The sequence below is a fragment of the Chrysemys picta genome, chromosome 2 (assembly GCF_011386835.1).
Source record: "Chrysemys picta bellii isolate R12L10 chromosome 2, ASM1138683v2, whole genome shotgun sequence".
NCBI classification, from domain to species: domain Eukaryota; kingdom Metazoa; phylum Chordata; order Testudines; family Emydidae; genus Chrysemys; species Chrysemys picta.
Window position 1 is genome coordinate 1,829,679 of NC_088792.1, and position 27,458 is coordinate 1,857,136.

Here is a 27,458-nt window from a genome sequence, read left to right on the forward strand (position 1 = left end):
TTCCTAGTGTCCTGACACCACTTTCCTGTCCCTATCCCTGTATCTCAGGTGCCCACTCAAGAGTCCCAGTCACTGTACTTGCCTCATACACAGGGAAAGAGAACAAAGGAGGGAATGTGGCCCATGAAGAAGAGAATAAGCTTCAAATGCAACATCGCTGTGGGTCTCTATAGCCTCAGATACTCTCACTTCACTGTGTACCGAGCACACCTCTCCACCAGGTACAGCAGATGTAAGAGTCAGGCTATGACAAGGCAATGCCCTGAGCTCAAAATTCCTCCCAGAGGGTCACCTTGAGGGACAGGTGAAGCTGGGTACCAGAGAGCGCCGAGTACTTCAGGTCACCCCACACACCCAGACAGGGAGTAACCATGAACAGAGCTCCACTTGCCAGGTTGTCTCATGGCTTCTCATTTTCTGAGAACTGCTGATCTGAGAAAACAACTCTGGTAAACAAGCTGTTTTCCTGTAAATGGAGTTCACTGACTAAGCAACTATAGAACGTTAAATAAAAACAGTTTAACTGTGTAAGATAGAATCCGAAACTGGATTATAAATAGATGAAACCATATAAAAGTTCAACTTTTCTGTGAAAACCCCACGGCTCCAGCGGACGGCGTATAGGCCGCAGGGACCAGCGGACTCTGAAGGAAGAATACACAGTGGGTCTCCGAGCTGAATTAGCAGCCCCAAGGTACAGTGTTGTCTGTGTGTTTGAAACTTGGGTACAACATTTGAAAGAGGGGCTTGTAACAGTTGTGAATGCACTGAAAATTCTCATCAGTTGTTTGTCAATAGTAGCAATTGGTATTTTTACAGCCCCAAAGTTCTGGACCACCAAACCAGGAAGAAGAGGTGGATGAGGCTTTTTTTAAACAACTAACAAAATAACCCAAAGCACAGGACTTGGTGGTGATGGAGGACTTCAACTCCCCAGACATGTGTTGGGAAAATAACACAGCAGGGCCCAGATTATCCAACAAGTTCTTGGAATGTATTGGAGACAATTATTTATTTCAGAAAGTGGAGAAAGCTACCAGGGGGGAGGCTGTTCTAGATTTGATTTTGACAAATAGGGAGGAACTGGTTGAGAATTTGAAAGTGAAAGGCAGCTTGGGTGAAAGCAACCATGAAATGATAGAATTCATGCTTCTAAGGAATGGTAGGAGGGAGAACATCACAATAAAGACAATGGATTTCAAGAAGGCAGACTTTAGCAAACTCAGGGAGTTGGTAGGTAAGATCCTATGGGAAGCAAGTCTGGGGGAAAAACAACTGAAGACAGTTGGCAGTTTTTCAAAGAAACATTATTAAGGGCACAAGAGCAAACTATCCCACTGCATAGAAAAGATAGGGAGTCTGGCAAGAGACCACCCTGGCTTATCCAGGAGATCTTCAATGATCTAAAACTCAAAGAAGAGTCCTACAAAAAGTGGAAACTCGGTCAAATTACAAAGGATGAATATAAACTGTTGTGAGAGGCTACCGGTGTGGTGCTTCTGCTTTCTCCTGTTGATATCACTCGGCTGTGTGCGTGTGTTCCCTCTGTGTGCTGTCCCAGCTCTGCGCAGATAGCTGACACAGCAGACCCGACGAGAATCCCCAATAACCACAGAGTCTACTAAGATACAAAGGCCCCTTGGCCAGGTTTATTGCGATCTCGGACACAATTGCAGTTCCCTGTAGGTTTCTGAGCCTCATTCAGGGCATACTACGAAAAAAGTGCCTCTTGGCAAGGACCCGGCTCAGTGGCGGGACTTTCCACTGCACCCGTGGCCGGACAAAGACACCACCCCAGGGATACATTCTTATACACAGGTACAAACAAGTTACACATCACTCCTGACGTATTGAGGTGCAACCCCTCTACGTAGCAAGGTACAACCCCTCTATGCAGTGAGGTGCCACCTCGCACCTTGTACCTGTTGGTTCGATCAAAACAACTCTATCCATCATTTCACCCTTTTGCCCCTGTCATTGGGATGGGTCGGCCTGTTCCATGTTATCTGTGGAATGTTCTGGTATGGTATGTCTTGGTACCATGTTTATACTGTAACTATGCTAAATGAATATGTATTTCTGCAACATCAGCCCTTTCCTTGCCAGCTTCTGTGAGCAGGGCCTGCCTCTTGCTCACAGCTTAACTTTGCTTTTATGCTAGCAAAGTCTTGACCATTACTTTAGTTCAGGCCTCAGGGCCTTTACTTACTACATAAACAAATAACACATGTATGTAGGGACAAAATTAGAAAAGCCAAGGCCCAAAACAAGATCAAACTAGCTGGAGACATAAAAGGAAACAAGAAAACATTCTACAAATACATGAGAAGCAAGAGGAAGACCAAGGACAGAGTAGGCCCATTACTCAGTGAGGGCGTAAGACAATAACAGAAAATGTGGAAATGGCAGAGGTGCTTAATGATTTATTTGTTTCAGTTTTCACCAAGAAGGTTGGTGGCTTGACCCCCGCTCGGCCCCAGGCTCCACACCCACTCCAACCCTTTCCCAAGCCCCCACCCCACCTCTTTCTGCCCCCGTTCCGCCCCTCCCCCACCTCTTCCTGCCCCTGCTTCTCCCCCTCCCCCCAGCACCTCCTGCATGCCAGGGAACAGCTGATTGTGGAAGGCGCTGGGGGGGAGTGGAAGGAGCCGATCACTGGGGCTGCTGGTGGGCAGGAGGTGCTGGGGGGGAACGGAGAGGTGCTGATCCACCGGGCTGCCATTGGGTGCTGAGCACCCACTATATAGTCGCCTATGAAAGCAGGTATTGTGGGTATTGGGGAGGCCAGAGAGGGGGAGGTTGCAGTCAGAGATAGGGTGATCAGATGTCCCGATTTTATAGGGACAGTCCTGATTTTGGGGTCTTTTTCTTATATAGGCTCCTATTACCCCCCACCCTCTGTCCCGATTTTTCACACTTGCTGTCTGGTCACCCTAGTCAGAGATGATCCGGGAGGACAAGAGGTTTAGCGGTCAGGCTGGAGAGGAAAGGTTGGATCTTACAGACATTGTGGAGGCAGGAGCAGCAGGATTCGTACCTGGTCTGGGGGTGAGATCCGGAGGAGCTGTCTGAGGAGAGGTGAAACGTAGGACTGGGCACTGAGAGAACGCAGAGAGCCAGAGCCACAGAGCGAGAGCGAGAGATGAACCCAAGGAAGCAGGTTACAGGGGGACAATACATAGAACACGCTGGTTTCACTCACTGGCTCTGATTTCCTGTCGCCCGGCACTTTGTGAAGTGAATTACACCAGTGCACACTGGGGGGTGAAGCACTTTCATTCCACTGGCCAGTGCTTTACATCCCCTTTGCGTTGGGGTGAGTGACACGGTGCAGGGCAATGGGGCTCAGCCCACAGCGCTTGGATTGGATGTGGTAACAGAGCAGAAGTCAGTGAGGGGAACTGAGGAGGAGAGAATGTGCCTGGAGAGGAAGCAGAGGGAGGTGACTTTCGCAGCAGCATTGGTGACAGACTGGAGGGGAAGGAGGTGAATCAGGGATGCTGGAGATTTCGATACACTAGTTGGGAGATGGACAAAGGACCAGGTTCAAAGGTGCCGTATAATGTACAGTCACTCGGATAAAACCCCCACCCCAGAGAGCCCCTGGGCCCCCTCTCCAAGACCCCAGCACAGAGAGGTGTCAGGGGTGTTCTGGGGAGCGCCAGGGGTTGGAGGAGACATGACAGGGGTGTTCTTACATCTCTGCAATGGCCCAGAGGAACCACTGAAGCAGGGCACAAGTTAAGACAGCCCTGAGGGTACGAGCCACCCCCCTGCACCAGCCGCAGTGCCAGCGCTGGGATGAATCCCGCCAAGGGCTGTAGCTGACAGGGTGGCAAAGAGAGGGTTAATTTGTAGAAACTTAGAATCATAGAATCATAGACTATCAGAGTTGGAAGGGACCTCAAGAGGTCATCTAGTCCAACCCCCTGCTCAAAGCAGGACCAATTCCCAGCTAAATCATCCCAGCCAGGGCTTTGTCAAGCCGGGCCTTAAAAACCTCCAAGGAAGGAGACTCCACCACCTCCCTAGGTAACGCATTCCAGTGTTTCACCACCCTCCTAGTGAAATAGTTTTTCCTGATATCCAACCTGGACTTCCCCCACCGCAACTTGAGACCATTGCTCCTTGTTCTGTCATCTGCCACCACTGAGAACAGCCGAGCTCCATCCTCTTTGGAACCCCCCTTCAGGTAGTTGAAGGCTGCTATCAAATCCACCCTCATTCTTCACATCTGGAGACTAAACAATCCCAGTTCTCTCAGCCTCTCCTCATAAGTCATATGCTCCAGACCCCTAATCATTTTTGTTGCCCTCCGCTGGACTCTTTCCAATTTTTCCACATCCTTCTTGTAGTGTGGGGCCCAAAACTGGACACAGTATTCCAGATGAGGCCTCACCAATGTCGAATAAAAGGGAACGATCACGCTCCTCGATCTGCTGGCAATGCCCCTACTTATACAGCCCAAAATGCCGTTAGCCTTCTTGGCAACAAGAGCACACTGTTGACTCATATCCAGCTTCTCGTCCACTGTGACCCCTAGGTCCTTTTCAGCAGAACTGCTACCTAGCCATTCGGTCCCTAGTCTGTAGCAGTGCAGTGTACTGATGTTATACAGGGAACAGTGACAAGACACAGCAGGAGTCTGGATGCGAAGCACTCTGATACCGCGGTGACACGTTCTGGGGATCCCAGAGCAGTCAGGGGGTCTGTCACCACCTGCCCTGGGACCGTGGGGGCCTTAATGCCGTGCGGCTCTGGCTCGGAGCCCTGGCACCAGGAGCCACCCACAGGCATAAAGGTCTCACCCTGGCTTCCAGCAGCCTCGTTATCGCTGCAGGGTGACCCCACCAGCCCTTCCAGTCCCAAGCCTCCCCAAATCTGCCTACCCCGAGTTCTTCACTACCAGACCTGGGGACTTTTCCCCTCTGGTTCCTCACCCCAAAGGCCTGAAACCAGCCCCCCAGTTCTCAGTTCACTTTGGGACACACCCCACACCGTTTGCACACTAGAAACCCATCATTTGTCTCTCCCGGGGTTGTACAATGCGAGGTGCTGGGTCAGTCTTGTCTGGCTGGGGAGGCAGCTCCTCCCCCCTGGCTGGCCACACCCTGCTGGGACGGGGAGGTGAAGCTTTAGGAACCAGCTCTCTGCAAACACGATACATAAATCCCTAACCGCGGTCTGGATCCATCTCGCACAGTGACCAGTAAGTTTAGAACATCACAAGCTTTCAGGAAAGACCTCGCTCAGCATTATCAAACACAATAGCATTGTACGCAATCAGTTGATTCAATTGTTTATTCTTTGGGGTTCAGACCCCCCCTGTTCTGCCCTTGGGGCGTCTGGACCCTGTGACACATGGTAAAGGGGGCAGCAGATGAACCAAGATTTAAGTGGGGAAGTAGCTGCACTGTAGATAAAGTTGAGACTCCCTTAGTGTGTGACAGCTGGTTTTTCAAAGTGCTCTAAAATCCCCCTGCACACTCAGTTGCCTTAAACGTCTGTGATATCAAAAATTTTTACAGTTCTTATAACTCCATTTTGCACGAACAGGGATTAGGGTGACCATACGTCCCATTTTGGCGGGGACAGTCCCTTTCCTAAGCCCTGTCCTGGCCATCCTGACTTTTTTTGGCAAAAGTGGGCATTTGGCTTGTTTGCTTTTGCAAGCTGATCAGCGTTATCAGTTGGCAAGAGCAAATGGGACAATTGCAAAAAAGTGGGGTATGGAGGAACATGCGGGGGGGGGGGGGCAGGCAGGGCTCAGGGAAGCAGCAAGCTAGTCCCACACGGAGAGGAGGGGCAGGGGGTCGCAGGATGGGTTTAGGGGGGTCACAAGTGCAAGGATGGCATTAGGGGGTGGCAAGCAGGGTAATTGTCCCAAGTCCCCACCCTGCAAAGCTAAGTTACATGCTTGAGCCTTGGTGGCGGGACTTGGGCTCCAGACGCCCGACAGGAGTACAGCAGTCTGAGAAGGTTGAGAACCCCTGTACTAATGCACCCCAGCGGATAGCCGGCCGTCAGATTTCCACTCCGCTAGTGCCCAGCCCCCACTTCCCCTTTGGGGAACCAGGGTTCTGAAAGTTCCATCTCCAGGGTGGCTCGAGCTTGGGTGATGAGCTACAGCAGAGGTCCCCAAACTGTGGGGCGTGTCCCCCGCGGGGGGTGCTGAGGCATGTTCGGGGGGTCATGGCAGGGCTCAGGCCAGCCCCCCCGGGGGACAGGGAGGGAGTGCCACCCAGCCCCGCTCTGCCCCCAGCTCTGCTCTGGCCCCACCCCCCAGCCATGGCCCCAGCTTCAGCCCCAGACTCCACCCGTGGCCCCTGGCCCAGCTGGACTCTGCATCCGGCCACAGCCCTGCACCCAGCTGCTGCTCCGACCTGGGCGTGGCCCTGCTCCAGCCCCCAGCCCATCAGTCACCATCTTCCCACCTCCTCGGGGCCTTCCAGCCCTACCAGAGGCATGGAGGGGTTGGGAGGAGGACAGAGCTTGTCACCGAGGGGCAGGGGAGTGTTCTCAGCAAGCCCCCTCGTGCCTCTCCACACGTACTACCCAGTCATGCCCCCTCACTACCATCCCTTCCTCAAAAAGCAAGGGAAACGTACTGCCTTTCCAGAGTGTCCAGTGCACCCATACTTAAACCTCTAAAAATGGGGAAATACGGAGTTACGGTCTACACCAGCCCCACCCCCCAACCGTCACTCGGCCTTCTTTGAGTGATGTCCCAGCCCACCCGACAGACAGCAGGACACGCCATCCTTCCAGATGGTAGGGAGTGCTGCAGGGATGCAGCACATGGGGACAGTAGAAGAAACTGTCAGACAGTGTCCACACTAAGGAAAAGTCCCTTTTAGGGGAGGCCTAATGAACACTGGCTGGAGACACCTGGCCTATACTCAGCCACACTGTCTACTCCATACCAACCAACCCAGAATGGCCAGATGTTACCACCCATGACTCCTGTCCTTAAACGTCCCCCTGGAACATCACCTGCACTTTCCCCTGCCCTGCAGTACTCTGTCCTGTCTGCTACAATTCCACACAGGAAAAACAGACTACGGTGTTTCTCTGCTAGCACAGACAAGCGATGGTGGCAACCTGCTGCAAAGGATCCCTGCACCAACCACACTTACCCTTGCACAGCAAAGGGCAGTGGACGTGCATCAGCTGACGGAGGGAATAAAACTCTGTGGGACAAAACTCACCACATAAAATGGCCCTTTTTGCTAGTCATTCCTCATGTTTGCTTATTATGGGTGTGACAATGCGGTTCTGGCGGAACCCAACTGAGAGTGCCAACTCAGGACAAATTGCTCAAACAGGGCAGTTACAGCCCAAGGCTGGGGGTTTTTCCACCTCTAAGGCAAACCAAACCAGCCAGACTAGGACAACTTCGGTCTCACCCCACTGGCTAACCGCAAGTCTCACAAGCAATCTCCTTAGACACTCCAGTTTCCCAGTATTCCCACCAGTGCCACTCGTTATGGGGACAAATGGTTATGAAAACCAATACCCCAGTAAAAGAAAAAGGTTCTCCTGATCCCAAAGGACCAAGCCCCAGACCCAGGTCAATATACAAATCAGATCTTACCCACAAATCACGCTGTTGCCAATCCTTCAGAATCTAAAATCTAAAGGTTTATTCATAAAAGGAAAAAGATAGAGATGAGAGTTAGAACTGGTTAAATGGGATCAATTACATACAGTAATGGCAAAGTTCTTGGTTCAGGCTTGCAGCAGCGAAATCAAGTCTCTGGAATACATCCCCCGCTGGGATGGGTCCTCAGTCCTTTGTTCAGAGCTTCAGCTTGTAGCAAAGTTCCTCCAGAGGTATGAAGCAGGATTGAAGACCAGATGGAGATCAGGCATCAGCCTTATATAGTCTTTTCCAGGTGTAAGAACACCTCTTTGTTCTTACTGTGGAAAATTACAGCAAAATGGAGTTTGGAGTCACATGGGCCAGTCCCTGCATACTTTGCTGAGGTACAAGGCGTATCTGCCTTCTCTCAATGGGTCCATTGTATAGCTGATGGTCCTTAATGGGCCATCAAGCAGGCTAGGCAGAGCTAATCTCAGCTTGTCTGGGATGTCACCCAGAAGCATAGCATAAGTTTGCCATACAGACAGTCTAGAGCCAATATTCATAACTTCGACTACAAAACTGATACACACATATAGACAGCATAATCATAACCAGTAAACCATAACCTTGTCCTAGACACCCCATTTGACCCCCTTTATACAAGATTTGGTGCCACTACAGGACCTTGGTTGCAACAATGATCTATACGGTCCCAGTTTATGTCAATAACGTCACAATGGGGCAGCCCTGATTGAAGGATACTTACAGCATAGCCCCACAGGGGCAGAGTTAAAAGGTTGTAGGGTGGGGCTGGTGTATAACGTAACTCTTTATTGCCTGGTTTTCAAAGCTTTAAATATCAGCTGCATTAAGTGTTCTGGAAGGGGATGAGACATTGCTGGGCAACCTTGACTCTGCATTACAGATTTTGTACAGTGAATTATGGAGACGTAGTTAAAATTGCTGCTAAATTTTTCTTTAAAGCTGATTTTTGCAGCCCTTCTAAATCCCCAAAGGAAAGGCAGATCATCTTGAAATTTTTCAGGCCAGATTAGGAGTTTGGGCAGAATCTGGAACTAAAATTAGAGACAAAAAGATCAAGGGTTTTCTGAGATAGAGCATCCTAAAATTAAGGTGTATGCAAAGTTTCAGAACTCTAAGGCTGTTTTGTATGCAACTAGGACTAAAATGTGAAATTTAGCTCACTGGGCCCCCACTTGCACCCCCAGATCACAGAGATGTAGCCCCCCTTCCCATTTACACAATCCCCACAGGCCCTAGAGATGCAGCACAACCCCCACCCCCAGCTTACATGACCCCTATACATGAGAGATCTGTAGCTCTTCAGCAACTGATAAGTAGAGATGATCAAAATTTGGACTTTCCGAGGATGGAAATTCTAATATTCTGACTTTTGATTTCATCTTGAATCAGGACAAAGTCAAAATATCAAAATTTTTCACTTAGAACATTCCCAGCTCAAAATGTTTCTTTTAGGTTTGTTGGACCAAATTGAAATTTTTTTTCAGCTCAGCTCGACACTGAACTGCACCCGCCCTCACTGCTGTGGTGTCTCCCAGAAGCTGTAGTTTGGGTGCCTCCTGCCCCCCCTTTCCCCTATGGGCCAGGCTTCCCAGCAAACTACATCTCCCTTGGTGCACCGGGGCTATTCAGTCAGGGGAGATCGCAGTGTATGATGGGAGATGTAGTCCAGCCAGGGAGTTCAGCCCATAGGGGAAAATGGAGGCATGAGACACCAAAACAACAATCCCCATGAGGCACTGGAGCAGCTCAGGTGGACACAGACTAACGTCAAACTGACCCAAAACGAAACATTTAGACTGGATCCAACAGTCTGCAATGTTTCTGTTCAGAACAATCAATTTTTCTTGCAGAAAGTTTCAATTTTCCAGAAGCGACATTTACTGTCTAAATTTAAAAGATAAATCAGATAGAAGATTCCTGACCAGCTCTAGAAGTAGCTAGGATCAGTTTCAGGGGCCTCAGTATGTTGCACCTGAGTGTGTGTCAGGAATTGACACAGATCCATGCTCACAATCTCACACTTCCAGTGTGATGAACCCAACTCACCTGGTCGGAGAGTATCAGAGGGGTAGCCGTGTTACTCTGGATCTGTAAAAAGCAACAGAGAGTCCTGTGGCACGTTTAAGACTAACAGATGTATTGGAGCATAAGCTTTCGTGGGTGAATACGCTCCAATACATCTGTTAGTCTTGAAGGTGCCACAGGACTCTTTGTTGCTTTTTGGTTGGAGAGGTGTGAAGTCCGCAGCCAAGGAAAAGCATTTGAATCTGCTGCCCCCTGGAGGACGTCAGTGTAACACGAGTTATTTCTTGCAGGTGAGACACAGAGGAAAGTGTTTGGACGTTAAACCATGGCCGGGTCAGCTGACACCATTGAGCTGCCGGCTCTGGGCCGCCCGTTCCAGCTGGGGATGCTGTACGACTGCCGCAAAGACGCCCTCATCCCAGGTAATTCCCCAGCTGTAGCCCTGAATGCAGGAGTGAAAGAGGAAAGGGTCACAGTCCAAACCACTTCACACCTGAGAATGAGCCAAGTGCGCCGTGAGTGGCCTGGTTATGGTTATTATGGAAATGGCCCAGCACATTCCCCCAGGGTCCGGGCTGAAGTAACTGGATGGGGCAGGAGGTACGTGCATTGGGCTGGTGACCTGCTGCCATTGGTTTGGGTCATACAGAACTAAAACATCTCAGGTGCCTGATTAAAAGAAACTATCCAGTGCCTAGTTGGGAAGGTTTATTTTCTCCGGATCTTTTCTCAGGGTAACTGCCCTCTCACATCCCCACCCACCAACCAAGAGACTCTAAATAGCCCCTCAGCCTCATAAGAACATAAGAACGGCCAGACTGGGTCAGACCAAAGGTCCATCCAGCCCAGTGTCCTGTCTACGGACAGTGGCCAATGCCAGGTGCCCCAGAGGGAATGAACAGAACAGGTGATCGAGTGATCCATCCCTTGTCGTCCAGTCCCAGGTTCTGGCAGTCAGAGGTTTAGGGACACCCAGAGCCTGGGGTTGGATCCCTGCCCATCTTGCCTAATAGCCATTGATGGACCTGTCCTCCAGGAACTTTTTAAATGCTTTTTTGCACCCAGTTATAACCTGTCTCAGGACGGACTCTTAACTGGCCACTCCCCGTCTATCTTGAGGCCACCCCAGCTCCAGCCACCCAACAGCTGCTCTGTGCACAAAAGGAGACTAATATTGGGAGATCGCAAATGTCTCGGTGGCTCAGTTGAGGGGAATAAGAGTCTGACTCTTCTCACAGATTCACAGATATTAAGCCCAGAAGGGACCATCAGATGAGCCCTGTAAATCACAGACCCTTAACTTTCATCCTGTTGCCCCTGTATTGAGCCCAGGAACTTGTGTTTGACTAAAGTCAGCTTGAGTTAGACTCTGATGCCAGGCAGCCACTTTCTCCCTGACTCTTCTCCAGTCCCCCCATCCCCTGAGGAGCTCTCCCACCCGACGTGCACCACTGGAACCTCCAGCCGGGCGCTGGCTCTGCCCTATGCCTGGCCATGTGCCGCCTCCTCCCCAGTTCCTCACAGGCCGAGCCATTAGCAGAGCTCCCTTTGGCACGACAGGTGTCACTAGTGCGGCTGAACAAACATCCAGCATCTCCGCTCCCACGTGGAACTGCAGTCAAAGGCCCTGGGCGGCTCCCACTCCACATGGACCCAAGAGTTCAATTTGACACTTAGGACCATCCCTAACTACTGAGTTTCAGCCACTGCACAGAGCCAGCACGGCAAGAGAGCAAACTCTTCTCTTGGTGCGCACACAGCATGTGCTTTGCTCAGTGTCCCCACTGAAACGCATAACAGGCCTGTTGCTGTACTTGCAAAGTATTTACATTAATAGAGCAGTGATGTAAAGTCCATGCAAAAGGAGGTTTCCCCATTGCCAGGAATTAATTTCTGCTCATGGTGTTATTTCTGGCTTTCTGGCTAAGGTCACGTGAAGTGCTGTGGAGAGACAGTCGTGTCAAAATGATTAGGGGTCTGGAGCACATGACTTATGAGGAGAGGCTGAGGGAACTGGGATTGTTTAGTCTTCAGAAGAGAAGAATGAGGGGGGATTTGATAGCAGCCTTCAACTACCTGAAGGGGGGTTCCAAAGAGGATGGAGCTCGGCTGTTCTCAGTGGTGGCAGATGACAGAACAAGGAGCAATGGTCTCAAGTTGCAGTGGGGGAGGTCCAGGTTGGATATTAGGAAACACTATTTCACTAGGAGGGTGGTGAAGCACTGGAATGGGTTACCTAGGGAGGTGGTGGAGTCTCCTTCCTTGGAGGTTTTTAAGGTCAGGCTTGACAAAGCCCTGGCTGGGATGATTTAGTTGGGAATGGTCCTGCTTTGAGCAGGGGGTTGGACTAGATGACCTCTTGAGGTCCCTTCCAACCCTGATATTCTATGATTCTATGATTCTAAACTCTCTTTTCCATTTCATTGGTTTCAATCAGGAATAATTCTAGTGACTTCAGTTTGCACTGGGGTGAGCAAGAGCAGTAGCATCGTCAGGGTGAAGCTAACTTTCCATGACAGGCCTGATTTCTTACCCCCTCACCCTCATCTAAGTACCACTGCCAACAGTTCAGCTAGAGAAGCCATTGGCCTTCCACGGAAACTTGTCTCTGTGGGCTGCGGTCCCTGTGCAGTGGAACTGTCTTGATCCTTCTAACTTTCAGGCCTGGGATTTGGGCTTTAATGTGGTTGCTGAAGTCACTAGAAACTCAGCAGAGGCCGTAAGGTGCATACAGCACAGCTACCTGCCTTAGCAAGTCAGTAACATCCTTGTGCGGCAAGTGGGTCTGGGTGAACTAAGTGTGGGCCTGGTAACCAGGACCCCACGTTCTGTCCTACCCCTGCTTTATCATTTTCCCTAGGCACTGACTCCGTGGGTGCTCCAGGGCTCGAGCACCCACAGAAAAAAATTAGTGGGTGCTTAGCACCCACCAGCAACCAGCTCCCCCTTTCCCCCAGCACCTCCCATCCGCTGGCGGCTCCGCCAATCAACTCGTCCCTCTCCCTCCCAGCAGCTCCCGCCTGCCGCAATCAGCTGTTCCACAGCATGCAGGAGGCGCTGGTGGGGAGGGGAGGAGTGGGGATTGGGCACGCTTGGGGGAGGGGACAGAACTGGGTGGGAGGGGCGGAGCAGGGGCGGGAAGAGGCGGGGCACAGGTGGGGGCTTGGGAGAAGAGGTAGAGGGGGCAGAGCTGGGGCGGAGCAAGAGGGTTGAGCACCCCCAGGGCCCGGAGGAAACCGGAGCCTGTGTCACTACAAAAATACTTTGCACGATAGAAACGTTATTAAGACAGGTCTCAAACAGCCCTAGGAACGCGTAAATGTCATCCCACCGCCACAGCCGGGCCAAGCGACTTTTAGACGTTACGTGATTGATCCAAGGTCCCACCGAAAATCAGCGTCAGAACAGTAATGAGAATGGAGCGGGGAGGTGACAGAATGAGCCAGAAGCCAAGCGGGGCAGGTCAGGCAGAGACAGATTGAGCCAGGAGGAGACTGAGACGTGACCCAGAAGGGGAAAGGAAAGGAACCAGGAGCTGTGGGGTGGACACTGTCACCGGACAGACTGGAGACAGGGCACAAGACAGGGACCAGGGTAGCAGAGGTCAGCCCTGGTGGGGGAGAGAGTGTTATGGCAGATAGCTTCCCACCAGGGGGCGCCACAGCATGACAATGTACGGCAGGGGTAGGCAACCTATGGCACGTGTGCCGAAGGCGGCACGCGAGCTGATTTTCAGTGGCACTCACACTGCCCGGGTCCTGGCCACCGGTCCGGGGGGCTCTGCATTTTAATTGAATTTTAAATGAAGCTTCTTAAACATTTTAAAAACCTTATTTACTTTACATACAACAATAGTTTAGTTCTATATTACAGACTTATAGAAAGAGACCTTCTGAAAACGTTAAAATGTATGACTGGCGCACGAAACCTTAAATCAGAGTGAATAACTGAAGACTCAGCACAGCACTTCTGAAAGGTTGCCGACCCCTGATGTATGGGAACTTAGAGAACCCCACGGTCAGGAAGTGCTTGTGGGGAATCACAGTCAATGTGGAGGAAGGACAGAGCCTGAATGTTGCACTTCTTGGCTCTCTCCCATTTTGTGTTTGATCACTGGACATATGTGGCTCCTCACAGCAGCCCGGACGCGTGGTTCTTACCATGGTCAGGCTGCGACTCCAAGGCCCCGTCCCCCAGCCAGAGCCGAGTTGGTGTAAGAGCCACGTGGGCAGGTGTGGGGAGCCACGAACCAACCACCTGCCCTGGGTGGGGGGCCTCGTGGGTCGGGGACACAGGCTGGGGGCTGCTCTCAGCCCCTCCACCCCGCAGGCAGGTAGAGGGTCTGCGGCTCCTGGCCTGCTCTGGCTTCCAGCTTGGCCGGCAGTGGGTCCTCAGGCGGAAGGGGCAGGGCAGGGATCCCTGCCCCACAACTCTTGGGGAGAAGACTCCACTGCCCCAGCACAGCAAATAGCTGCAAATCCCACTGGAAGACGTGTCTCTCTTTCCCCTCTAGTAGCTGGTCAGATTTGCAGAAGTGCTGAGTGCTCACTGCAACTCCCATTGACTTCAGTTACAGCTCTGAAACATACAGAGTGCTATAAAACTGCTAAAGGCTCTAAAAAAAAATCAGGCCCTGGGCTTCTCAATTTGGGCACCCAAATTAGTGGATGTTTTCGACAATTATGTCCTTACTCTCTGTGCCTTGGTTCCTGAAGGACATAAATCCACACCGTGTAGAGGTCAGAGCATAGGGGTTTATTACACACAGGGCTGGCGGAGTGTCACCTGGCTTATTAGGCTCAGAGACACTGTCAATCAATTGATTACAATAGAATATATAGATTTTCCATGGGTGGGGGAAAGTGACGGGGTAGGCAGTTCCACACCCCGGGATAGGTTTTGCAGCAAGACAAGATAGCGCAATAGCCAATGGTTAAAAGGTTACATAATGTCTCCGCCCATGGTCTCAAGTTAGCAAGTTAACATTTGATTAATACTTTGATAAAATGTTATTAGTATAAAATATATATGTTGAATTCTGATTTGGGGTCCAGAGGAATGGAGCAACTCCTTTGATTGTCCGACAGGTACATGTCTAGGGGATAAAGCGAAGAAACTGTGAAAGCATATGGAAATAGAGGTTGTCTCCTTTATGTCTTAAGGCAGCGCATTGGTCCCTTGGAAGGGAGGTGGAAGGATGCCATATCATTATAATGACATGTGCCAATATTTCATAAACTCAAGGTTGGATCTGTGGGAAGACTGTTTTCCCTTCAGGAGAAACACAATAGGAACAGGGATCCTTTGTTCAATTTGAAACATTGGATGAAACGTAATTATTCAGTTATTGCTTCAACATCTGGCATTTCTACTGACCAAGCAGATCTTAGCAAAGGCAATGTTGTCTTGTTTACCCCAGCTTTCTCTTAGCTGATCACTATTTGCTGGGCCTCTGGTCTCCAGACCAAACTCTGGACTTTGGGTCTGGAAAAGAGCTGGCATAATTCATATACCAGGTTGTTATATAACATGCACATGGATTTTAACCCTTCAGTTCCTTACCTGTAAAATAGGGATATTAACACCTCTCTGCCTCACAGGGGTGTTGTGAAGAGAAGTGTCTTAATGTTGTTGAAGCACTTAGATATTATGGTGATGGACACCCAGGAGGAAATTAACAATTCCGTATTCAGTTCAGGGTTTGAATGGTGCACAGTGAATAAGACCTGGGGCCACACATTGAATGAGAAGTATAAAAAGAAATACTGAATCAGAACCATTCCAGTGAGAACCATTCCAACTGTGCAGTGAATGAGGAGTTCTGTGGAACAGACACTATTTAATCATGTAATTAAAGACTGGGTCAGAATGCATAAACACAAGGTGGCTGAATTAAGGCTGCATGGAAACCTTAATTATGGCATTTCCTAACTTTTGACTGTTGGGCTTTGCAACCTTCACTTTCCTAATGTAAAAGATTTGTTTAATTTAGGTGTATAGATATTGTACTGGAGAAGGAGCTAGTACAATCTGTTACGTGCTTTGGGGTCCACTTGGATGATAACTGCATGTACACGTAACAATCTCGTTATCAGCTGCTGAAACTGCCCTAGGTGCAGCAGGCTACAGTAAAAATGTCATTTTAATCACAGCTTTGCAGAGTTATGGTTTGTGTGTTTATGTTAAACTTTTAAATGTAAAAAGCAACAAAGAATCCAGTGGCACCTTATAGACTAACAGACGTATTGGAGCATGAGCTTTCGTGGGTGAATGCCCACTTCATCAGGCCCACGAAAGCTTATGCTCCAATATGTCTGTTAGTCTGTAAGGTGCCACAGGACCCTCTGTTGCTTTTTACAGATCCAGACTAACACGGCTACCCCTCTGATACTTTTAAATGTATGGGGTTAATCTATTTTTATTCTCACACACAGACACAATGAGTGAAGCCTGTGACCGGATCAGTCACTTTGTTCAGGCACAAGACACAGCTTATTTTTAGAAAATGTCTTGCAGTTACAGAACAGAAAAGTTTCTTATTCCCTCTGCCATATACCATGTGTCTGTCTGTACTATTCTAGGCATCACTTTATGGGACCTGGAGACACTTCGAAATGATGTAGATGCAAAACCACAATCCAAGACTGAATTTCAGATTATTGCATCTGACACCATTGAAGACAAGGCCTCTGCCCTCAATGTCACAGCATCGCTGAAGGCCAGTTTCCTGTCTGGCCTGGTGGAAGTGAACGGATCCGCCGAATATTTAAGTGATACCAAGACATCAAAACATCAAGCCCGTGTTTCTCTCCAGTACTCAACTACAACACACTTTAGGCAGCTGACTATGAGTCATATAGGTCGCCATAATATCTCTTACCCTGATGTGTTTGACCAAGGCACAGCCACCCATGTGATCACTGCTGTGCTGTACGGGGCGCAGGCTTTCTTTGTGTTTGATCGGGAAGTTTCCTCATCTGAGAACATACAAGAGATACAGGGAAACCTCCAGATTGCAATTAAAAAGATACCCCTGGTTTCCATAGAGGGGGAAGGAGCTCTCAAAATGGATGACACGGAAAAAGCACAAGCTGAAAAATTTAGTTGTAAGTTTTATGGTGATTTTGCTCTTGAGAACAATCCAGTTACTTACCAAGATGCCATGAAAACATACTCCACCCTCCCCAAGCTGCTGGGTGCCAGCGGGGAGAAGGCCGTACCGGTGAGAGTCTGGCTGTATCCGCTGACCAAGCTGGATTCCAGAGCTGCTCAGCTGGTCCGTGAGATCAGCACAGAACTGATCTTTGATGTTCAAACCTCCCTGGAGCAACTGACAGAATTAGACATGCGATGTAATGACGCGGTGAAGAATCCAATTGCCTCAACCTTCCCTGAAATCAAGAGTAAAGTCCAGCAATTCAGAGATCTGTGTAAGCAACACAGACAGACTTTCCAGAAACAGCTAGCAGGACTCTTACCCTCCATCCGTGGAGGTGGAAAAGAGGAAGGGGCCCTGGTGGACATTTTAACCTACAAAAACCAATCACCGTTCAATACCCAGCAACTTAATGAATTTCTGGATAAAAAGGAACGAGAAATGAATTTCGTTAATTCCTATCTTTCTGCCCTAAAGGATGTGGAAGTGGTGTCCTCCCAGAATAAACTGGATGAAATAGTACTTGACCCTATGAATGACTTTGTCGTCGCCTTTATGTTCACTTCATTACATGAAGAGGAACCATATTTATCAGATTTAAAACTCTGCCTTCAGACCCAGCTTATGAAGAATACCCAAGATCCTGCATCAGCCAGTTCTGTCAGCGAGAAATCCAAACTGTGGTTTGAATACAAAGAGAGAAACCAAAAAGCCCGAAAATCTGCAAAATCCATTTCAGACTTTGCCCGTGTCAATAAATCTAATGGGAAAACTCAATTCATTGTGGCCTCTGTCCCAGATGAGGACAATCCTGGAGCTTCAATTTACCTCTATGAAAATGGAGACCTGGTCAGCACTAACTATGAACCTCCATTGAAACCTCTTTCTCTCCTGATAGATGGAGTCAGACATGACCATGTGCAGCTCACGTTTAAACCAGCAGCCTTTGGGAGAAAGGAGATATCTTGCTATCGGGTGGAGTACAGAATTGTAGGGCAGGAGAACTGGACGGCCGTGGATACAAATGATAAACAAGAGACCTTCACAGTAATGGGGCTACATCCAAACACCGAGTACCAGTTCCAATACGCTGCAGTGAGCAAACCAGGGCTCAGCGAGAGCAGTGACCTGAGTGATCCTGTGAAGACGCTTCCTACCAGCCCTCCTGGAAAGCCAGAAAAAGCTACTGTAGAATCATCAGCCATCGCCCTCACCTGGGAGAGTCCAAGTGTCATTGGAGATGGAGTCAGTATAAGGGAGTATAAGGTGGAATATAAAGAGGAAGCTGGAGGTGAAAGTCATGAGGGGAAGGACAAATGGCCGGAACGAAGGACAGGAAAGAGAACAGAGTTCTGTACCATTGATGGACTGAGGCCTCAGACGCCCTACAGATTCCGGGTGTCGGCTGTGTGTGCAGACGGGACTGTGAGTCACCCAGGTAAGGAGGTATCAATTTCCACATCAGGAGAAGAATTAAGGACCCTAGCTCAAGATTTCTTCCAGAAGAGCACTCTGATAGAAAAAGGGCAGCCCTCAGTTTATGCACTTGCAATAGAGAAGGCGGTGTTCGATTCTCATGCAATATATCTAAAATATAGACTGGGAAAAGAGAACCTACAGATCCCTAACAAAGTCATTATGGTGATGGGAGAAACTGGGTCAGGAAAAACTACACTCATCAATGGGATGATCAACTATATCCTGGGTGTGCAGTGGAAAGATGAATTCCGATTCAAACTAATCCATGAGACTGCAAAGAGAAGTCAAGCTGAGAGCCAGACATCTGAAGTGACAGCCTATGAAGTTAACCACAAAAAGGGCTTCAAAGTCCCCTACTCCCTGACTATAATAGACACCCCGGGATTTGGCGACCCCAGAGGGATAGAGCAAGACAAAGCGATAACAAGGCAGATTCGAGAGTTTTTCTCCACCCGAGGGGCCATTGATCACATAGACGCCGTCTGCGTCGTAGTTCAGGCCTCACTAGCTCGTTTGACACATGCCCAGAAGTACGTGTTTGACTCTGTGCTCTCTATCTTTGGGAAGGATATAAAAGACAATATACAAATCCTGATCACCTTCGCCGATGGACAGACACCCCCTGTTCTAGAGGCCATTAATGCAGCTGATGTCCCTTGTGCTAGAGATGCTAAGGGCAACCCTATTCATTTCAAATTCAATAACGCTGCACTCTTTGTCAGCAATGCTGGAGCTGACGAGGGCAGTTTTAATTTTGATGAAATGTTCTGGAAAATGGGAGCCATGAGCATGAAGACATTTTTTGAATCCTTAGTTAAATTAGAAACCAGAAGTTTAACTTTAACGCAGGAAGTTCTCAGAGAGCGGAAGGAGCTGGAGATGGCTGTGGAAGGGCTGCAGCCACAAATCAAAGCCGGTCTGGTGAAGCTAGAAGAACTGAGAAAGACACAGGAAGCTCTGGAACAGCGTTAGGGTGATATGGAGGCCAATAAAGACTTTGAGTATGAGGTAGAGAAAACAGTGCCAGTGCAGGAGGACATCTCTGGTACGGGTGTCTATATAACAAACTGCCAACAGTGTTAGGCCCAAAAACCGAAAAACATGTTTATCTCGGCTTCTGCTTGTTATCCCAGTAAACATGCTTATCTCAGTTCTCACTGTCGTTTCCCATGCATGAAGCTGCACGTATACAGGATGTATAGAAGATATATGGAAAAGGGGAGGGGGTTGGACGGACCCTGGGAAAGGAATGTGAAGGACGGGAAGCTAAACAGATGTATCCTGATTACTACTAGAACTGAATTTAAACAATGCATAGGTTAGCAGAATTTAGACACGCTAAGTTGTTTGTCTCTCTGTATAAAAGAAGCCCAGTTGTGCTTGTAAGGTGTGTTCCTCCCTCTGGCATGAGTCGAGGGGGACACCCGCTCAGCTGACTGATCAATAAAGAACTTGAAGCCGTCTTCTAGACTCCCGTGCCTCCTTGGGGTAATTGGGCAGCTCCAGGGGGGAAACGAGCCCATTTGGCTAACAAATGGCGACCACGAAGGGACTTCTCTCCCTGTAGAGGGCACTGACCGACGGCCGAGGGCGATTCCGAGGAGTGGCCACCTCGAGCTGTTGCTTTGCTCGGGCCTCGGATCGTCACAATCGGCCGGGGCGGCTGCGTCCTCTCTGAAGAGAACTCTGAAGGACACGGAAGCAAGACGGCTTCAGAAGGAGGGGAAGTCTGACTGCCGGACGCGGCCACTTCGGGCGGTAAGTGCGTTTACCTCCTGGGTTTGAGGAATAACGCCCCCGAGGTGTGGGTTGGACAGTGGAAATCCCCTAGGCAGCCTGTATACGGGAAGGTATGTTAACATTATTATAGCTTTGTAAATGTCTTGTTGTTGTGTTTTTGGTTAAAGGGTAAGCAAATAACGGCCAATGAGTAACGTAACTAACTCCACAAGTCCATGAGCCGTTTTTAACAATTATTGGGACTTGGAGCAACCTCAGGGATTACTCTTGTTTATAGGAAGGGTAATCTTGTTTCTCCTCTTAATGGTGTGTTGGAAACCGAGATTGTAACTGATTAAAGGATCTGTGTGAAAGATGAATGAGTGCCGCTGACACGTCTGAGGCTTAAGCTGACTTCAGCCGCCCCAAGACTCCTGCGAGGGGAAACCCGGTGACCAGGATATCTTGATTGCAAGGGGGGTCAGCCGAACCTCGTGACCCAGCGGATATCTGAGTTAGAACTAGATCTATACCTCTTCCCCCTCTTGATATCTCTGTCTCGGAAAACTCTGGGTAAAGCATAATGGGGTCCGGACAAAGCACCTTCTCCTGGACACCCCTGGGATGTATGCTGGATAACTGGAAGGCGTTTAGACGCCAGGCTAATTATGGAATTGTATTATGTAAAGACAAGCTTGTAAAATTCTGTACTCTTGAATGGATGACATTCGGGGTGGAATGGCCCGAGGGAGGGACGCTCAAACCAGGGGTTGTACAAGCAGTACATAGCATTGTGACCTGGGATGGGCATTGGGACCAATATCCCTATATAGATATTTGGCAGGACCTTGTGGCCAATCATCCCCCATGGTTGCAGAAATGTAGATCACAAACTATTAAAACCTTAATGGCCCGTGCCCCTGTTAGGAAACCCTGTTTCCCTGTTAAGAAATCTTGTCTGCGGGCTGTGATTCCCTCTGCCCCTGAGGGTAATCTCACTATGGTATATGTTCCCTTTACCACTAGTGATCTATATAATTGGAAGCAACAGAATCCCCCGTTCTCGGAAGAAAGGGGCCCACGTTTTAGCCATGGCCCAAAGGAAAGGATATGAAGAAAGGGGGGACAAAGTTAAGGGACGGCCAGGGCCACCGGGGAAGGGGCGGGGCCCCTGCCTGGGTCGAAATAAGTGCGCTATCTGTAGGAAAGAGGGGCACTGGAAGAATGAATGCCCCCGGTGACAGGCCATGGGAAAGGAACGTAAATGATTAGGGGTCTGGAGCACATGACTTATGAGGAGAGGCTGAGAGAACTGGGATTGTTTAGTCTCCAGAAGAGAAGAATGAGGGGGGATTTGATAGCAGCCTTCAACTACCTTAAGGGGGGTTCCAAAGAGGATGGAGCTCGGCTGTTCTCAGTGGTGGCAGATGACAGAACAAGGAGCAATGGTCTCAAGTTGCGGTGGGGGAGGTCCAGGTTGGATATCAGGAAAAACTATTTCACTAGGAGGGTGGTGAAACACTGGAATGCGTTACCTAGGGAGGTGGTGGAGTCTCCTTCCTTGGAGGTTTTTAAGGCCCGGCTTGACAAAGCCCTGGCTGGGATGATTTAGCTGGGAATTGGTCCTGCTTTGAGCAGGGGGTTGGACTAGATGACCTCTTGAGGTCCCTTCCAACTCTGATATTCTATGATTCTATGATTCTATGATTCTAAGATAAAACCCCGTCCCTTCCTATCCTCTACAACAGTACAGGACATTCAGGGGAGAAGTCTTCCCCATAGGGGAGTCGGGGAACCCAGCGGCCCCTCCTGACAGCACAAGCTGCCAGCCTGGATCCCACAGTAAAAATTAAAGTGGAGGGCCGCCCAATTGAAGCCCTTATTGATACTGGGGCCACTCTTAGTTTGCTCCCCCTTAATAAGGCTCCCCGAGATAGAGCTCGGGGACGTGCCATAGTCCAGGGGATAGAGGGACAAACTACAGCTTTGGAAAAAACTCTGCCTCTCCTAGTAAAAATAGGGGACCATCAAATTTCCCATCAGTTTGTTTGCAGTCCTTCCTGCCCCATAGCGCTGCTCGGACGAGATATCCTCACTAAATTGCAGGCAGAGATCTCATTCGATAATGGGACAATGGAAGTCAGAATCCCTAAGCAACAAGCCTCTAATTACCAGATGGCTCTCATAAATGCTAGAGATCACTCCCTGGAATGTAAGGGAAGTGATGGAAGCCAGCTGCCGGGGGTAAATCCCAAGGTCTGGGCGGAGGAAGGAGGTGTGGCCCGAGCCAGGAATACTACACCAGTGCATATTTCCCTTAAGGAGGGAAGCAGCCCAGTCCGAATTCGACAATACCCCCTTAAGCTAACCACTCGGATCGGGTTAAAACCCCTGATTCAAAAGTTTTTGCAGTGCGGGTGGTTAAAGGAAGACACGTCCCCATACAATACTCCAATAATGGGGGTGCCTAAGCCTAATGGGCAGTATCGGTTGGTCCAGGACCTAAGACAAATTAACAAGTTAATAGCAGAGACTGTTTGCCTTTGAGTGGGAGGACCCAGATACCCACTACAAAGCTCAATAACTTTGGACCGTTGTCCCACAAGGACTTACCTGTGCACCCGAGATTTTTGGCAGCCAGTTAAAAAGGGACCTCACCCCATTCCTGGCTAAACACCCTTCATGTAACATAGTTCAGTGCTGCGATGATCTGCTCTTGAGTACTGAAACAGAGACAGTCTGCAAGGAGCAAACTGTAGAGCTCCTCAATCACCTTGGGGTACAGGGATATAAAGTATCAAAGGAAAAAGCTCAGTTGGTTAAGCAGCAGGTCACCTTCCTTGGATACCACCTCTGCCAAGGGAGTCGCAGTTTGGGTAAAAAAAAAAAGAATCCAGGTTATACTTAACAGCCCTTAACCCCGGCACCCCCGAGAATTAAGGGCTTTTCTGGGATTGACTGGCTTCTGTCGACTCTGGATCCCTGACTATGGGGGAAAAGCCAGACCACTATATGAGTCTTTGACTAAAGAAGGTCTACTCCACTAGAAATGGACCAGGGAAATGAAAAAAGCATTTCGAGAGCTTAAAGAAGGCTTGGTTCAGCCTCCCGCTCTAGCCCTCACAGATTCCCGGAAACCATTCACCCTATACGTTCATGAAAGAGGAGGGGTGGCAGCTGGAGTCCTGTGCCAAAGGTCAGGGCCAACCTGGCGACCCATTGGATACTATTCGAAGGTCTTGGACCCTGTCGCCAAGGGGTGGCCTGCCTGCTTATGGGCCGTTGCAGCAACCGCTCTCCTTGTACAGGAGGCTGAAAAGTTTACCCTGGGGGGGGGACACTGAGGTTGTGGTTCCCCACGGGATGCCTCAAATACTGGGGACAGGCGCTGGGGAAAAGCATCTAAATCCCAGTCGACATACCAGATATGAGGTAGGGCCCTTGCTAGCCCCTAACTTAACCTTTAGAACAGTTAGTTCCCTCAACCTAGCTACCCTATTGCCTGACCCTTGGGTTTCCTATGAGACCAGCCCCACTCATGACTGTATTGAAGTCTTGCAACAGGTGTCCCAGGCACTCGGTATACAATGGAAGTTGCATACACCCTGGAGGCCGCAAAGCACGGGACAGGTGGAAAGAATGAATAGGACTCTCAAGGATACCCTCACTAAACTATGCACAGAGTCTAGTTTAAAGTGGCTTGATGCGTTACCACTCGCCCTTACCCGCATTCGAAGGGCCCCACGTAAGGGTCTTAAGCTTTCACCATTATCCCGGGGTTCCGGGAGGATGTAAACTGGGAAATGGGGAAGGACTCCTTATGGAAACAGGTCTCTGGGTTGCAGTCTGTTTTGTTACAGCTGCATCGACGCGGTGCCTTTTCAGGCCCTTTCCTTGGACCAGCCCGTGTACCCGTTCCAGATCGGTGATCAGGTCCTCGTCAAGAAGTGGAAGCGTGACCCCCTTACACCACGGTGGGACGGCCCGCACACTGTCTCGCTCATCAGCCAAGCTGCAGTCAAAGTTCTTGGGAGTGACAAATGGACACACTATATGCGGGTAAGGCGGTTTCTGAACCCTAACCCGGAGACTGAACTAGCGGAAGAGGACACCAGCCCTCTGCCCGCCCCGGCTCCGGACGCCCGGGGTGGCACAGGTGAAGACTCCACCTGGGAGTATCAGTACTTGGACGGACTAAAGGGACTGTTTAGAAAAAGATAATGAAATTATTGTTAATATTTTTGTTTATGTGCTTCCACCACTATTATGGTTGGGAAAATAGGTTTTTACAGCTGAGGGAGACAATAGGAAAATCCATTAACCTCAGTAACTGTTGGGTATGCGGAGGCCCAGGGGAATTAAATGAATGGCCTTGGGTAGCCCAGCCGGTACAGCCCAAATGGTGGCTCAGCAATTTGAGTATAGTCCACGATGGAACGGGGGTTTGGACTGAGGATAGTAGCCCCTGGCGACTGTATTCTTCTGGAATGGGTATTCTCTGCCTTAATCAGACAAGGCGGGAGGGAGTGTACTTGGGAGAAAGCAAGTGTGATTGGACTCTATCCCCAGGGTTTGATTGCTGGGACCCTTATTGTCGTCTGTATGACTGCTCTAAATATCAGGGGCAATGGAACCAGACCCATGTGAGGCTCACCAATAATAGTTGGGTGAAATGCTCCAAACAATACTACCCTACGGCCGAAGGTTGCAGGGCGGTAGGACAGGATGGGTTCTTTGACGCCCTATTCACGAGTTGCCAGGTAGACAATACCACTAGCAAGGACCACATGGTACAGTGGTTTCAAATGGGCATGGCAGAATAAGAATGGAACTCGAGTATGGGGTTTTAAACAATTCTGGTCTAGCACCAATCAGCCAAAATGAGGCTGTGATTGTGTCTGGAAAGCAGGAGCTGGGGCGTGGAGATGTGATTATTGCAGTTCAGCTAATGGAATGGTAGGGGGACCTTTAGGGCCAGGTAATCCTTTATATTTTGACCATCTAAAGGACGATAAGAATGAGGAAACCTGGAATGGCCCCTTTGCTAATGGAACCTGGGCTCTAAAGGGCCATTATTGGATCTGCGGGTCCTATGCCTACTGAAGATTGCCTCCAAATTGGTCTGGGATATGTTATGTTGGATATATAAGACCCTTGTTCTTTCTATTACCCCAGATGCAGGGAAATAAATTGGGAATTAGGGTTTAATTAGAGAAAGGCGGTTCGTGGATTCCACCCTGACTGCCGGAAGCTCCCAAACATGGGGGGCTCAGGAGTGGCCCCCTGAGAAAATTATAAAACCTTATGGTCCAGCTACATGGAATCCTAATGAGTGGATCTCAGGGGCAAGGGAGCCCATTTACAACTTGAATCGGATAATTAGGCTGCAAGCCAGTTTAGAAATAATAACTAATCAGACGGCTGCAGCTCTTGATCTTTTGGCCGATCAGTCCACTCAGATGAGGAATGTGCTCAACCAGCACCATCTAGTTCTTGATTATTTGCTGGCAGAAGAAGGGGGAATCTGTGCAAAATTAAACTAATCTAATTGCTGTTTACAAATAGATAATAATGGAAAGGTGGTAAAACAGCTAACAAAAGAAATGAGGAAGCTAGCCCATGTCCCGGTCCAAACATGGGGTGGGTGGAATATGGACTGGTTCACGTCCTGGTTACCGCAACTGGGATGGCTCCGAGAAGGCCTTCTTCTCTTTGTACTCTTTATTATAACCCTATTAACCCTAGCTTGCTTTGCTCCCTGTGTAGTTGCATTAGTCCGACGAATGGCTAATCAAATTATACACCAACAAATGATGGCCCTATACCAGCCGGTGAAGGCTGAGGATTGGGGGCCATAAGGCTCTCAAAATGCTTTTTAGGGGGGAATCTTGTTAGGCCCAAAAACCGAAAAACATGTTTATCTCGGCTTCTGCTTGTTATCCCAGTAAACATGCTTATCTCAGTTCTCACTGTCGTTTCCCATGCATGAAGCTGCACGTATACAGGATGTATAGAAGATATATGGAAAAGGGGAGGGGGTTGGATGGACCCTGGGAAAGGAATGTGAAGGACGGGAAGCTAAACAGATGTATCCTGATTACTACTAGAACTGAATTTAAACAATGCATAGGTTAGCAGAATTTAGACACGCTAAGTTGTTTGTCTCTCTGTATAAAAGAAGCCCAGTTGTGCTTGTAAGGTGTGTTCCTCCCTCTGGCATGAGTCGAGGGGGACACCCGCTCAGCTGACTGATCAATAAAGAACTTGAAGCCGTCTTCTAGACTCCCGTGCCTCCTTGGGGTAATTGGGCAGCTCCAGGGGGGAAACGAGCCCATTTGGCTAACAACAGTGTCACTATACGTGTCACTATCCCTGTGGAATCCCTGATGATGGTGGTAAGCGCGGGTGTACAGCTATAGATAGGAAAACAGGATGTTGCACAGTTTGCCCTGGTAAATGTTTCTGGAATGTTCATTTCAATCAAAAGTACAAGTGGGGATATAAAGTACAAAAAGAGAAACAGACCTATGCACAACTGAAAGAAAAGTATGAGAAGGCGTCTGGTGAGGTGTTATCGACAAAGAGTGTGGTTGAGAAGCTGTCTCAGGAATACGCTGCAGTGGAAGAGATATTAATGGAGCTTATTGATAAATCATCTCACAGCCTCCAGCGTCTGCAAGCAATTGCTTTGAAACCCAACCCGCTGTCCACTCCGGAATACATTGACCTGCTGATCATGTCGGAACAACAGGAACTAAAGCCCGGGTACCAAGAAAGAATAAAATCACTGAGGGAAGTGAGGGAAGTAGCTGAGATAATAAGAAAGATTGCCAATAAGGAGGCCCTGCTGCCAGGAGAAAAGGATATGTATGAGAAGCGTAAAGAAAAACAGTCTGTCTTCAAAAATTTTGTGAAAGGAAAACTGGATATTTTTAGAGGCTGGTTTAAATGAAAATTGACTGCAGTTTACCCATGAAAATGAAATCGTCAGTTTAACCAAAGCATGTAGCTTAGCCGTGATTCAGGACTGGTGTCTCTGGTCTTTTTTATAACATTTTCTTTTAAGATTCAATCAGCCTGATTCTCCTCTAACTTACACCAGTTTTATTGCTCTATTCAGTTTACACCAGTGTAACTAACTGAGGAATCTGGCCCCTTGAATCGGAGGGAAAAACATTTTAAACTAATTTTTTTTATTTTTATAACTCCTTAAGAGGAAATTACTTCACTATTTAATGTTCACATGGACACTTCTCAGATCAGGGTTAGAAACCTATGTTCTGTTTATACAAGTGCTCTCTCTGTCACTGTTTATATTTATACCTGGGGGAATTCTGTGCCAAAAAATTAAAAATTCTGTGCACAGTATTTTAAAATTCTGCAAAATTCTGCATATTTTATTTGTCTAAATAACACAAATATAATCAAGCCAGTTTCAATTATTTTGGC

The 27,458-nt window shown here is 48.9% G+C and overlaps 1 protein-coding gene across 1 annotated transcript; it reads left to right on the forward strand.

Moving 5' to 3' along the window:
- The first annotated feature begins 598 nt into the window (after positions 1–598).
- LOC101944371 (uncharacterized) lies at positions 599–26,284 on the forward strand. The gene is made up of 4 exons (XM_065586496.1): positions 599–694; positions 9,946–10,077; positions 16,237–20,140; positions 23,870–26,284. Exons 2-3 carry the CDS (start codon positions 9,981–9,983, stop codon positions 19,260–19,262), a joined length of 3,123 nt encoding a protein of 1,040 aa, XP_065442568.1. The 5' UTR covers positions 599–694; positions 9,946–9,980; the 3' UTR covers positions 19,263–20,140; positions 23,870–26,284.
- Positions 26,285–27,458: the final 1,174 nt, after the last annotated feature.

Bases quoted from the DNA above. Each gene is read 5' to 3' on its own strand.
- LOC101944371 (XM_065586496.1), top strand. From the start codon at position 9,981: ATGGCCGGGTCAGCTGACACCATTGAGCTGCCGGCTCTGGGCCGCCCG. The intron at 10,078-16,236 runs GTAATTCCCCAG...GTACTATTCTAG, and splicing joins CAAAGACGCCCTCATCCCAG to GCATCACTTTATGGGACCTG.